This window comes from Stegostoma tigrinum, chromosome 11 (assembly GCF_030684315.1).
Source record: "Stegostoma tigrinum isolate sSteTig4 chromosome 11, sSteTig4.hap1, whole genome shotgun sequence".
NCBI classification, from domain to species: domain Eukaryota; kingdom Metazoa; phylum Chordata; class Chondrichthyes; order Orectolobiformes; family Stegostomatidae; genus Stegostoma; species Stegostoma tigrinum.
In genome coordinates this window covers 61,595,828-61,609,976 of record NC_081364.1, presented here as the reverse complement: position 1 = coordinate 61,609,976, position 14,149 = coordinate 61,595,828, and the positions used below count along the sequence as shown (strand labels likewise).

General features: G+C 59.6%; 1 protein-coding gene across 1 annotated transcript; it reads right to left on the bottom strand.

The window, feature by feature from the left end:
* Positions 1-1,408: 1,408 nt before the first annotated feature.
* vhl (von Hippel-Lindau tumor suppressor) lies at positions 1,409-13,656 on the bottom strand. The gene is made up of 3 exons (XM_059649493.1): positions 13,411-13,656; positions 5,805-5,942; positions 1,409-4,516 (listed from the first exon to the last, which is right to left on the bottom strand). The coding sequence occupies exons 1-3, from the start codon at positions 13,613-13,615 to the stop codon at positions 4,326-4,328; spliced, it is 534 nt and encodes a 177-aa protein (XP_059505476.1). The 5' UTR covers positions 13,616-13,656; the 3' UTR covers positions 1,409-4,325.
* Positions 13,657-14,149: the final 493 nt, after the last annotated feature.

The following is a 14,149-nucleotide window of genomic DNA, read 5'->3' as shown; positions in this document are numbered from 1 at the left end:
CCCAGCAACTGGGTCAATGTGGGACCTTGCTGAACCCAGAGGACAGCACCCTCTTGAACCAGTAGGGCACCCTCCCAAGACACAGAGAGCGGTCAGAAATAGTAAGAACTGCCGATGCTGGAGTCAGAGATAACAGTGTAGAGGTGGAGGAACACAACAGGCCAGGCAGCATCAGAGGAGCAGGAAAACCGATATTTCAGGTCAGGTCCCTTCTTCAGAAACAGGGTGGTGGGAGGAAGGGAGCTCAAATAAATAGAGGAGAGGTGGGGCTGAGGAAGGTAGGTGGGATGGTGATAGACGAGTGCAGGTAGGGAGTGGTGGGGATTGGTCAGTGAGGTAGCAGGAGCGAGTAGATGAGAGAGAAGATGGACGAGTTGTGGCAGGTCAAGGAGGCTGGGATGAGAAGGAAGGTTGGTTATGGAATGAGGCCTGGGGTGGGGAGATTTTGAAATTAGTGAAATCCACATTTAGGCTGTTGGGATGTAGGGTCCCAAGGCGTAATATGAGGTCCTGCTCCTCCAGCTTGTGGATGGCATCATTGTGACATTGGAGGAGGCCCAAGATGGACATGTCTCTCAAGGAGTGGGAGGACTTAAAATGGTTCAAAACTGGAAGATGTTCATGTTTGTCACAGAACAGAGCACAGGTGTTATACAAACCTGTCTCTGAGCCTCGGCTTGGTCTCACCGATGTAGAGGCGGTCACATCAGGAGCTGTGGATGCAGTAGACCGCATTGACGGATCTGCAGGTGAACATATTGTCCAATGTGGAAGGTTTGTTTTGTGCCTTGAATGAAGGTGAAGGGCAGGTGTAACACTTCCTGCAGTTGCAGGAAAAGGGACCGGGAGGTGGTGGGGCCAGTAGGGAATGTGGAGCGGACGAGGGAGTCGCAGAGAAAGGGGCGTATGAAAAGCACATAGGGGTGAGGACGGCAATATATTAGTTGTGGGGTCAGATTGCAGGTAGCAGAAGTAGCGGAGAATGATACGTTGGATGTGGAGGTGGTGGGGTGATATATGAGGACAAGGGGCATTCTGTCTTTATTTTTGTTGGTGGGGAAGGGGACGTGAGGGAAACAGATGTGGTTGAGAACATTTTCCATCACCAGAGGCGGAAGTTGCGGTCCTTGAAATAGGAGGACATCTGGGATGTGTGGGAGTGGAATGCCCCATCTTGGAAGCAGACATGACAGAGGAATTGGGAGTAGGGGATTGCATTCTTGCAGGAAGGTGGGTGAGAGGTGATGGCACCTGTAAACTGGAGGAGCAGCATGAGCCTACAGCTCAATGGCCTAAGCGTGAATTTTACCGGTTTCAAAACCTTCCCTCCTGCAGCCTCATCCCATGACCAACCCTCATCCTCATTGTCGCCTGCCTGACCTAACACAACTGCAAGAATCACACAATATTGAGAGTGTAGAACAAACATTTAATAACTATCTTGAGATATTACATACAAAATACACACACTGATTCGCCATACAGAAATCAGTTATCTAAAGAAAAGATAATAAATGATGTGAAATATTCTGCCAGAAATTCATGGCAGGTTTTTTTTAAAAAATTCACTCTCCCACCTATCCACTCCTCCCACTTCACTGACCAATCTCTACCACTCCCTATCTGCACTCACCTATCGCCATCCCACCTACCTTCCCCAGCCCCACCCCTCCTCTCTCTATTTATTTCAGAGCCCCCTTCATGGAGAGGGGTCCCAACCGGAAATGTTAACTTTCTTGCTCCTCTGATGCTCCCTGGCCTGTTGTGTTCCTCCAGCTCCACACTGTGTTATTACAAAGAGTAGACAGTACAGCACCATCCTGAAACCAGCGACTTGCCAATGGACGAATTACTGCATTATCTGCATTAGTTTTCACGCGTTGTAACTATCACAAAACTCTAACATCATCCACAATCCAGTCCTATCACTTCATTAAGAGATAACAAGGTGTAGAGCTGGATGAACACAGCAGGCCAAGCAGCATCAGAGGAGCAGGAAAGCTGACGTTGCGGGCCTAGACCCTCTAGGCTCGAAACATCAGCTCTCCTGCTCCTCTGATGCTACTTGGCCTGCCGTGTTCATCCAGCTATAAAACCTTGTTATCTCAGATTCTCCAGCATCTGCAGTTCCTACTGTCTCTATCACTGCATTGCAGTGCTCAGAGTTAGACGGAAGAATCACACAAGACTGAGAGTGTAGAACAAACATTTAATAACTATCTTCAGATGATACATACAAAATATACACGTGGATTTGTTGTACAGAAATCAGTTTTCTAAAGAAAAGATAATAAACGACACAAAATGTTCAGCCAGAAATTCATGGCAGGTTTTTCTTTAAATTCAGTCGTGAGACGTGGGGTCACTGACTTCATGTTCTGAAGACTGCGTTTCCTTGTCAGTTTAGCTCAGCAAGAGATAAGCTCAGGGGTGGTGTCTGTCAAAATGTTTGTGCTGACTTCAGTATCACAGATCATTGATGACATTTTCAGCAGAATATCACACTTGTACTGTCTGGGATCCCATATGAACAAGTTACTTATGGCAAAAGATTTTGGGTGGGCAAGGGATAACTGTACCTGTTGTAGAGGATGGAAAACAAACCTTATGGAGCCACAACACCAAAAAAAAAACAAAAATGCTGTATCGGGGTCAATGTTGGGTCCACATTTGATCTTGGGACCTGAATCTGGAATTACATTTCTAAGTTGGTAAGCAAGTGGATGGAGCTAAACACAAAAAGTCTGCACCAACATATAGGGAGACAACCAGATGTATGCAGAATGAACTTTAATAGGATGTGGTACATTCTAGTTAGAAACATATTCATTGGAAAATGGGAGAGGTGAACAAAGGGATCCAGTTTACAAATACTGTTCACAAATCACATGTAGTAACGTAGAACAGATCACTAACCATTAAAAGAAAATAAGGCACTGATATTTCTAGAGAGATACTACTGAAAAGATGCTATATTAAGGCTGTGCTGAACATTTGTTGAACCTGGAGACAGAAAGGACTGCAGATGCTGAAAGCTAGAGTCAAAAAAACATGGAGCTGGAAAAGCACAGCAGGTCAGACAGCATCCGAGGAGCAGGAAAGTCAACATTTCAGGTCAGAATCCTTCTTTAGGACTGGCTTGTTGGACCTGACCTGTACTGCTGATCCCAAGGGAAACCCACAATAGACCCACAAATAGAAGGCAGTCATCAATAAATCCAGAAATTTGTTAGACCATTTTACCAGAATGTTTTCAGTATGGAATAGTAGCAAGGTCCGTATAACTGCAAGTCTAAATAGTCCCCTGCGGCTACAGTAAGTATTGGCCACCAAATTACCTCATTTTCCAGTTGATGTACCTCATTCCATCTGCCCATGCAGCATCTAGTTATCTAGCATCCCTGCAATTTCTTGAGAAATTTAGTGAGTGTGGCTAAGAAGCCACATGAATGGAAGACCAAATCTGAGACCACACTGTCCATACAGATCAATAATACATCAGGTATTGCTGAAAAGACCGACACAATGCCAAAGCTTTTGTTCTCTACTCATTAGGTCAAAATCACAAGAACACCAAACCCCAAAGGAACAATTTGTACTGCATAAGAAATAGGATGCTGAGTGTTTAGCTAGGGAACTGATTGGTCAAGGTAAGACCAATCAGGATCCTGTTTCGAGTGCAGGTATAAATTGTTGCTCCCCGTGAAATTTATGATTTTGCATCTGCTCTGATGAGTACAAGACAATGAATCTTGACAGCATGCCACTTTTGTCAGCAATACTCAAGCTTTTGCAGTATTGCCTTACAGAACTATCATGGAGATAAGGGTACCGTACAAGGTATTCATTGCTTGCATGATTTAGTGAAATCGGAAATAAAAACAAAAATGCTTGAGAAATTCATCAGGTCTGGCAGTTTCTTTGGAGAGAGAAACAGAGTTAACATTGAGTCTGGTATGACTCTTCTGAAGAAGTCATACTGGTCTCTAACCATTAATTTGTTTCTCTTTCCACAGATGTTGCCAGACCTGCTGAGTTTCTCCACATTCTGTGTCTGTTTGAAAATGGAAGAGGAAGATCAAAAGTTGAAAATTTAATGTACAGTAAAGGTCTATGCATTTAGATGATCAGAAGAAAGTTTTGTTTACACTTTACAACACAAACCTACTAGGCATACAACACACTTTAAATAACTGATGTGGTCCATTCTACTCTGTATATAGACTGCGATGTTTGCAGTTTGACTATACACAATGTACAAGTCTTAATTTGGGGTGGGGGGGATTAGGGGAAGGGAGGATAGGTGAAAGAAAAGTGGAAGAAGCTCAAGACTCCCTGTCAGCTAAGGTCTCCTCTGTTTCAGCAAGTTGCCTTTGAATTCGCTTAAGATCTTTCAGGATCTGGGGCTGATCCTCCAGTTCATCATAAAGTGATCCAACAATCTCCAGGTTTCTGTAGTCCTCTCGCTTCACCAGGCTCCGCACCACTTGCAGACACCTCTCCTTTAGTGTATAAACTGGATAGAGAAAAAAAACAGCTGAACTGTGATGCAAAACAACAACCCAATTTGCCCACTGACAAAATGTTCAAGAGAAAACTTTGTACAGTTTCAATTCTTCTCAACCAGGCATTGCACTATTGAATCAAAATCTTTTCAGAATCTCTAAAGTTTAGAAAGAGGCCGTTTGACCCACCAAGTTTGCACAGGCCCTCCAAAGAGCATCCCAACCAAAAAACCAAAGGGATCGAGTTCCGGAACCAATAGGTTACGGTGAAGCTGGTCAAAACTCTGGTGCGGCCGCACTTGGAGTATTGTGTACCGTTCTGGTCAACGCCTTATAAGGAGGATGTGGAAGCTTTGGAAACGGTGCAGAGGAGATTTACTAGGATGTTTCCTGGTATGTCTTACCAGCAAAGGCTGAGGGACTTGAGGCTGTTTTCATTAGAGAGAAGAAGGTTGAGAGGTGACTTAATTGAAACGTATAAAATAATCAGAGGGTTAGATAGGGTGGATAGGGAGAGCCTTTTTCCTAGGATGGTGACGGTGAGCACGAGGGGGCATAGCTTTAAATTGAGGGGTGAAAGATATAGGACAGATGTCAGAGGTAGTTTCTTTACTCAGAGAGTAGTAAGGCAATGGAACGCTTTGCCTGCAACGGTAGTAGATTCGCCAACTTTAGGTACATTTAAGTCGTCATTGGATAAGCATATGGACGTACGTGGAATAGTGTAGGTTAGATGGGTTTGAGATCGGTATGACAGGTCGGCACAACATCGAGGGCCGAAGGGCCTGTACTGTGCTGTAATGTTCTATGTTCTATAAACCCAGCCTTCTGCCATATCCCCATAACCCTGCAGTTAGCATAGCCAATCCACCAAACCTGCACATCTTGGCCTGAGGGAAGAAACCGGAGCACCCAGAGGAAACCCTTGCAGAATGTGCAAAGTCACACAGTCACCCAAGCCTGGAACTGAACCTTGATCCTTGGCGGTGAAGCTGCAGTGCTAACTGCTGAGCCACTGTGCTGCTTTTTCTGCTACCAAAATGAATAATTTTCATCACACGAGCCTATAAGAGGGAGTCGTGCAAAAGGGAAGGGAGCAGCTATCTGACTGCAACGTGCATTAGTAATGCTGCTCTCACATCATCATCTCCATATGCCTTCCTGCACTGAATACTAATACAGCATCCAAAATGAGATTGGCAAAGTCAATGCAAACCAGATACAGGAAATAATGTTTATGACTGGAACAGACTGCAATGAGCTTTCATGCCCACGAGGACTTTATTGGCAGTCAGCTACCTGGTATAGTGATGTTAACCATGATGTAGCGTGGTTGTCCAATTTCATTAACCTGTCCAGGGGGTGGTACAAAGACCTCATGCCCGTTGACGAGGAGCCGGTCATCAGAAACAGCATCACGGAACATCCACGGGTGGCCTGAGGGTTAACAAATATAAAAGTCAGCCAAGAATTAAAACACATGGACCGCACAGTGGTTAGCACTGCCTCCTCACAGCACAAGGGACCTGGGTTCAATTGCAGCCTTGGTGACTGCAATGTGTGGAGTCCAAAGATGTTCAGGTTAGTGGAGTGGCCATCCTAAATTGCCCTGCTGTGTCCAGGGACGTACAGGTTAGGTGGATTAGCACCAACACAAACCTGGTCCTTATTCATTCAGCACTGGGCAATTAGCAGCTCCTCCAGCTTTGTTCGTAGGAAACCATGTCTCACAAACTTGATTTGAGTTTTTTTGCGGATGTGGCCAAGAAGATAGATGAGGGTAGAGTCCACAAAGACAAAGCCTTAGACAAGGTTCAATATGGTTAACTGGTTCGTAAAGTTCGCTGACGTTGGATCGGGGAGAGTTAGCCAATTGGATACTAAATTGGCTTGATGTGAAAAGACAGAGGCTGCTGGTAGATAATAAAATGTGAGGCTGGATGAACACAGCAGGCCCAGCAGCATCTCAGGAGCACACACGCTGACGTTTCGGGCCTAGACCCTTCATCAGAGAGCATCCAAACCCTCCTGACCACTTCCACCCATCCACTAACCCCTTCCCTCTGACCACTACACCCCTCCACCGTCCACACTCCCCCCACCCCCCCCGTCCACACACCCCCCACTCCACCGTCCACACTCCCCTCACCTCCCCCGTCCACACTCCCCTCACCTCCCGCCGTCCACACTCCCCTCACCTCCCGCCGTCCACACTCCCCTCACCTCCCGCCGTCCACACTCCCCTCACCTCCCGCCGTCCACACTCCCCTCACCTCCCCCGTCCACACTCCCCCCACCTCCCCCGTCCACACTCCCCCCCCTCCCCCGTCCACACTCCCCTCACCTCCCCCGTCCACACTCCCCTCACCTCCCCCGTCCACACTCCCCTCCCCTCCCCCGTCCACACTCCCACCCCCCCACACTCCCCACCCCGTCCACACTCCCCCCCTCCCCCGTCCACACTCCCACCCCCCCACACTCCCCACCCGTCCACACTCTCCCCCCTCCCCCGTCCACACTCCCACCCCCCCACACTCCCCACCCGTCCACACTCTCCCCCCTCCCCCGTCCACACTCCCACCCCCCCACACTCCCCACCCGTCCACACTCTCCCCCCTCCCCCGTCCACACTCCCACCCCCCCACACTCCCCACCCGTCCACACTCTCCCCCCACCCCTCCCCCGTCCACACTCCCACCCCCCCACACTCCCCACCCGTCCACACTCTCCCCCCACCCCTCCCCCGTCCACACTCTCTCCCCCCCCCTCCTCCCCCGTCCACACTCTCTCCCCCCACCTCCTCCCCCGTCCACACTCTCTCCCCCCACCTCCTCCCCCGTCCACACTCTCTCCCCCCACCTCCTCCCCCGTCCACACTCTCTCCCCCCACCTCCTCCCCCGTCCACACTCTCTCCCCCCCCCTCCTCCCCCGTCCACACTCTCTCCCCCCCCCCTCCTCCCCCGTCCACACTCTCTCCCCCCCCCTCCTCCCCCGTCCACACTCTCTCCCCCCCCCTCCTCCCCCGTCCACACTCTCTCCCCCCCCCTCCTCCCCCGTCCACACTCTCTCCCCCCACCTCCTCCCCCGTCCACACTCTCTCCCCCCACCTCCTCCCCCGTCCACACTCTCTCCCCCCACCTCCTCCCCCGTCCACACTCTCTCCCCCCCCTCCTCCCCCGTCCACACTCTCTCCCCCCCCTCCTCCCCCGTCCACACTCTCTCCCCCCCCCTCCTCCCCCGTCCACACTCTCTCCCCCCCCCTCTGACCACTCCCCCACCTCCACCGTCCACACTCCCCTCTCCCCTCTGACCACCACCCCCCCTCCCCTCTGACCACCACCCCCCCTCCCCTCTGACCACTCCCCCCCCTCCCCTCTGACCACTCCCCCCCCCTCCCCTCTGACCACTCCCCCCCTCCACCGTCCACACTCCCCCCTCCCCTCTGACCACTCACCCCCCCTCCCCTCTGACCACCACCCCCCCTCCACTGTTCACTCCCCCCTCCCCTCTGACCACTCCCCCCTCCACCGTCCACACTCCCCCCTCCCCTCTGACCACCACCCCCCTCCACAGTTCACTCCCCCCTCCCCTCTGACCACTACCTCCCTCCACCGTCCACACTCCCCCCCCCCCCACCATCCACACTCCCCACTCCCCTCTGACCACTCCCCCCCCCTCCCCCGTCCACACTCCCCACTCCCCTCTGACTACTCCCCCCTCCCCTCTGACCACTCCCCCCCTCCACCGTCCACACTACCCCCCTCCTCTCTGACCACTACCTCCACCGTCCACACTCCCCCCCCGACACTCTCCAACCCGTCCACACTCCCCCCCCCCCTCCCCCATCCACACTCCCCCCCCTCCCCCGTCCACACTCCCCCCCCCCCTCCCCGGTCCACACTCCCCCCCCCCTCCCCGGTCCACACTCCCCCCCCCTCCCCGGTCCACACTCCCCCCCCGACACTCTCCACCCCGTCCACACTCCCCCCCCCCTCCCCCGTCCACACTCCCCCCCCCCCCCGTCCACACTCCCCCCCCTCCCCCGTCCACACTCCCCCCCCCTCCCCCGTCCACACTACCCCCCCCTCCCCCGTCCACACTCCCCCCCCCTCCCCCGTCCACACTACCCCCCCCTCCCCCGTCCACACTACCCCACCCTCCCCCGTCCACACTCCCCCCCCCTCCCCCGTCCACACTACCCCCCCCTCCCCCGTCCACACTACCCCCCCCCTCCCCCGTCCACACTCTCCCCCCACCCCCCCGTCCACACTACCCCACCCTCCCCCGTCCACACTCTCCCCCCACCCCCCCCGTCCACACTCTCCCCCCACCCCCCCGTCCACACTCTCCCCCCACCCCCCCGTCCACACTCTCCCCCCACCCCTCCCCCGTCCACACTCTCCCCCACCCCTCCACACTCTCCCCCACCCCTCCCCCGTCCACACTCTCCCCCACCCCTCCCCCGTCCACACTCTCCCCCACCCCTCCCCCGTCCACACTCTCCCCCACCCCTCCCCCGTCCACACTCCCCCGCCGTCCACGCTCCCCCCCCGTCCACACTCCCCTGCCGTCCACGCTCCCCCCCCCGTCCACACACCCCCAACTCCCCCCGTCCACACTCCCCCCCCCCGTCCACACTCCCCCCCACCCCTCCCCCGTCCACACTCCCCCGCCGTCCACGCTCCCCCCCCCGTCCACACTCCCCCGCCGTCCACGCTCCCCCCCCCGTCCACACACCCCGTCCACACTCCCCTGCCGTCCACGCTCCCCCCCCCGTCCACACACCCCCAACTCCCCCCGTCCACACTCCCCCCCCCGTCCACACTCCCCCCCCGTCCACACTCCCCCCCCCCGTCCACACTCCCCCCCCCGTCCACACTCCCCCCCCACCCCTCCCCCGTCCACACTCCCCCGCCGTCCACGCTCCCCTCCCCCGTCCACACACCCCCAACTCCCCCCGTCCACACTCCCCCCCCCCGTCCACACTCCCCCCCCCCGTCCACACACCCCCAACTCCCCCCGTCCACACTCCCCCCCCCGTCCACACTCTTCCCCCCACCCCTCCCCCGTCCACACTCCCCCGCCGTCCACGCTCCCCCCCCGTCCATACACCCCGTCCACACTCCCCTGCCGTCCACGCTCCCCCCCCCGTCCACACACCCCCAACTCCCCCCGTCCACACTCCCCCCCCCCGTCCACACTCCCCCCCCCGTCCACACTCCCCCCCCCCGTCCACACTCCCCCCCCCCCGTCCACACTCCCCCCCCACCCCTCCCCCGTCCACACTCCCCCGCCGTCCACGCTCCCCCCCCCGTCCACACTCCCCCGCCGTCCACGCTCCCCCCCCCGTCCACACTCCCCGCCGTCCACACTCCCCCCCCCGTCCACACACCCCGTCCACACTCCCCTGCCGTCCACGCTCCCCCCCCCGTCCACACACCCCCAACTCCCCCCGTCCACACTCCCCCCCCCCGTCCACACTCCCCCCCCGTCCACACACCCCCCCCGTCCACACACCCCCCCCCGTCCACACTCCCCCCCCCGTCCACACTCCCCCCCCCGTCCACACTCCCCCCCCACCCCTCCCCCGTCCACACTCCCCCGCCGTCCACGCTCCCCTCCCCCGTCCACACACCCCCAACTCCCCCCGTCCACACTCCCCCCCCCCCGTCCACACACCCCCAACTCCCCCCGTCCACACTCCCCCCCCCGTCCACACTCTTCCCCCCACCCCTCCCCCGTCCACACTCCCCCGCCGTCCACGCTCCCCCCCCACCCGCCCCCCCCACCCCCGTCCACACTCCCCCCCCCCACCCCCGTCCACCCTCCCACCTCCTCCCCCGTCCACCCTCCCCCCTCCACACTCCCACCTCCTCCCCCGTCCACCCTCCCCCCTCCACACTCCCACCTCCTCCCCCGTCCACCCTCCCCCGCTCCACCTTCCACACTGCCCCCCCTCCCCTCTGACCACTCCCACCTCCACCGTCCACACTCCCCTCTCCCCTCTGACCACCCCCCCACCTCCACCGTCCACACTCCCCTCTCCCCTCTGACCACTCCCCCACCTCCACCTTCCACACTCCCCCCTCCCCTCTGACCACTCCCCCCCTCCACCTTGCACACTCCCCCCTCCCCTCTGACCACCACCCCCCTCCCCTCTGACCACCACCCCCCCTCCACCTTCCACACTCCCCCCTCCCCTCTGACCACTCTCCCCCTCCACCGTCCACACTCCCCCCTCCCCCCTCCCCTCTGACCACTCTCCCCCTCCCCCGTCCACACTCCCCCCTCCCCTCTGACCACTCTCCCCCTCCCCCGTCCACACTCCCCCCTCCCCTCTGACCACTCTCCCCCTCCCCCGTCCACACTCCCCCCTCCCCTCTGACCACTCTCCCCCTCCCCCGTCCACACTCCCCCCTCCCCTCTGACCACTCTCCCCCTCCCCCGTCCACACTCCCCCCTCCCCTCTGACCACTCTCCCCCTCCCCCGTCCACACTCCCCCCTCCCCTCTGACCACTCTCCCCCTCCCCCGTCCACACTCCCCCCTCCCCTCTGACCACTCTCCCCCTCCCCCGTCCACACTCCCCCCTCCCCTCTGACCACTCTCCCCCTCCCCCGTCCACACTCCCCCCTCCCCTCTGACCACACTCCCCCCTCCCCCGTCCACAATCCCCCCTCCCCCGTCCACACTCCCCCCTCCCCTCTGTCCACACTCCCCCCTCCCCCGTCCACACTCCCCCCTCCCCCGTCCACACTCCCCCCTCCCCCGTCCACACTCCCCCCTCCCCTCTGTCCACACTCCCCCCTCCCCCGTCCACACTCCCCCCTCCCCCGTCCACACTCCCCCCTCCCCCGTCCACACTCCCCCCTCCCCCGTCCACACTCCCCCCTCCCCCGTCCACACTCCCCCTCCCCCGTCCACACTCCCCCCTCCCCTCTGACCACACTCCCCCTCCCCCGTCCACACTCCCCCCTCCCCCGTCCACACTCCCCCCTCCCTTCTGACCACTCTCCCCCTCCCCCGTCCACACTCCTCCTCCCCCGTCCACCCTCCCCCCTCCTCCCCCGTCCACCCTCCCCCCTCCACACTCCCCCCTCCTCCCCCGTCCACCCTCCCCCCTCCACACTCCCACCTCCTCCCCCGTCCACCCTCCCCCCTCCACACTCCCACCTCCTCCCCCGTCCACCCTCCCCCGCTCCACCTTCCACACTCCCCCCCTCCCCTCTGACCACTCCCACCTCCACCGTCCACACTCCCCTCTCCCCTCTGACCACTCCCCCACCTCCACCTTCCACACTCCCCCCTCCCCTCTGACCACTCCCCCCACCTCCACCTTCCACACTCCCCCCTCCCCTCTGACCACTCCCCCCCTCCACCTTGCACACTCCCCCCTCCCCTCTGACCACCACCCCCCTCCCCTCTGACCACCACCCCCCCTCCCGTCTGACCACCACCCCCCCGCCCCTCTGACCACCACCCCCCGCCCCTCTGACCACCACCCCCCCTCCCCTCTGACCACCACCCCCCCTCCCCTCTGACCACCACCCCCCCCTCCACCTTCCACACTCCCCCCTCCCCTCTGACCACTCTCACCCTCCCCCGTCCACACTCCCCCCTCCCCTCTGACCACTCTCCCCCTCCCCCGTCCACACTCCCCCCTCCCCTCTGACCACTCTCCCCCTCCCCCGTCCACACTCCCCCCTCCCCCCTGACCACACTCCCCCTCCCCCCTGACCACACTCCCCCCTCCCCCCTGACCACACTCCCCCCTCCCCCCTGACCACACTCCCCCCTCCCCCCTGACCACACCCCCCCCTCCCCCCTGACCACACCCCCCCCTCCCCCCTGACCACACCCCCCCCTCCCCCCTGACCACACCCCCCCCTCCCCCCTGACCACACCCCCCCCTCCCCCGTCCACACTCCCCCCTCCCCTCCCCCGTCCACACTCCCCCCTCCCCTCCCCCGTCCACACTCCCCCCTCCCCTCCCCCGTCCACACTCCCCCCTCCCCTCCCCCGTCCACACTCCCCCCTCCCCTCCCCCGTCCACACTCCCCCCTCCCCTCCCCCGTCCACACTCCCCCCTCCCCTCTGACCACTCTCCCCCCTCCCCTCTGACCACTCTCCCCCTCCCCCGTCCACACTCCCCCCTCCCCTCTGACCACTCTCCCCCCTCCCCCGTCCACACTCCCCCTCCCCCGTCCACACTCCCCCTCCCCCGTCCACACTCCCCCCTCCCCTCTGACCACTCTCCCCCTCCCCCGTCCACACTCGCCCCTCCCCTCTGACCACTCTCCCCCCTCCCCTCTGACCACTCTCCCCCTCCCCCGTCCACACTCCCCCCTCCCCTCTGACCACTCTCCCCCTCCCCCGTCCACACTCCCCCTCCCCCGTCCACACTCCCCCCTCCCCTCTGACCACTCTCCCCCTCCCCCGTCCACACTCGCCCCTCCCCTCTGACCACACTCCCCCCTCCCCTCTGACCACACTCCCCCTCCCCCCTCTGACCACACTCCCCCGACCCCCTCTGACCACACTCCCCCTCCCCCCTCTGACCACACTCCCCCTCCCCCCTCTGACCACACTCCCCCTCCCCCCTCTGACCACACTCCCCCTCCCCCCTCTGACCACACTCCCCCTCCCCCCTCTGACCACACTCCCCCTCCCCCCTCTGACCACACTCCCCCTCCCCCCTCTGACCACACTCCCCCTCCCCCCTCTGACCACACTCCCCCTCCCCCCTCTGACCACACTCCCCCTCCCCCCTCTGACCACACTCCCGACCCCCCTCTGACCACACTCCCGACCACTCTCCCCCTCCACTTCCCCAACCCCCGGCCTCAACTCCCCTCTCCTCCACTGCCCCCCTAACAGGCCCCATCCCGATCCACCCCCTCCTCACCGAGGAATGTCTTCATCCTGCGCCCACTCTGTGCCGCCATAGTGCCGTACGGCACGGGATCGCCGCGGTAGTTGATCCAAACGGGCAGGACGCTGCGGCCCGTACAGTTACAGAAGGTAACGTACGACGGTTCGCGGCTGTGGTGTGAACGGAGCGGACCCATCAGCTCGGCCTCCGCGGGCCTCCCGCTCACATTCTCCGGCATCACAACAACCCGTCAGTGCGTCCTGGTCCCCTGCCCAACCTCCCGCTCCCTGATTGGTCCCCAGCCCGACCTCCCGCACTCCGATTGGCTGCTGGCCCCAATCTCCCTCTGGTTGATTGGCCCGCGACTCGACCTCCCTCTCTCTGATTGGACTCCGACCCGACTCTACGCCTTCTGATTGGTTCCCGGTTTAGAGATGACGAAGTGTGGAGCTGGATGAACACGCCAGGCCAAGCAGCGTCTCAGGGGCACAAAAGCTGGCGTTTTGGGTCTAGACCCTTCCGGGGGTCTGAAATAAATCGGGAAGAGAGGGCGAGGCGGATGGAAGATAGGTGGAGAGGAGACAGACAGGTCAAAGAGGCGGGGATGGAGCCAGTAAAGGTGAATGGAGGTAGGGAGAGGACAGGTCAAGGAGGCGGGATGAGGTGGTAGGTAGGAAATGGAGGTGTGGCTTGAGGTGGGAGGAAGGGATGGGTGGGAGGAAGAACAGGTTAGGGACGAGCTGGTATCAATGTGGACTTCACCAGCTTCAAA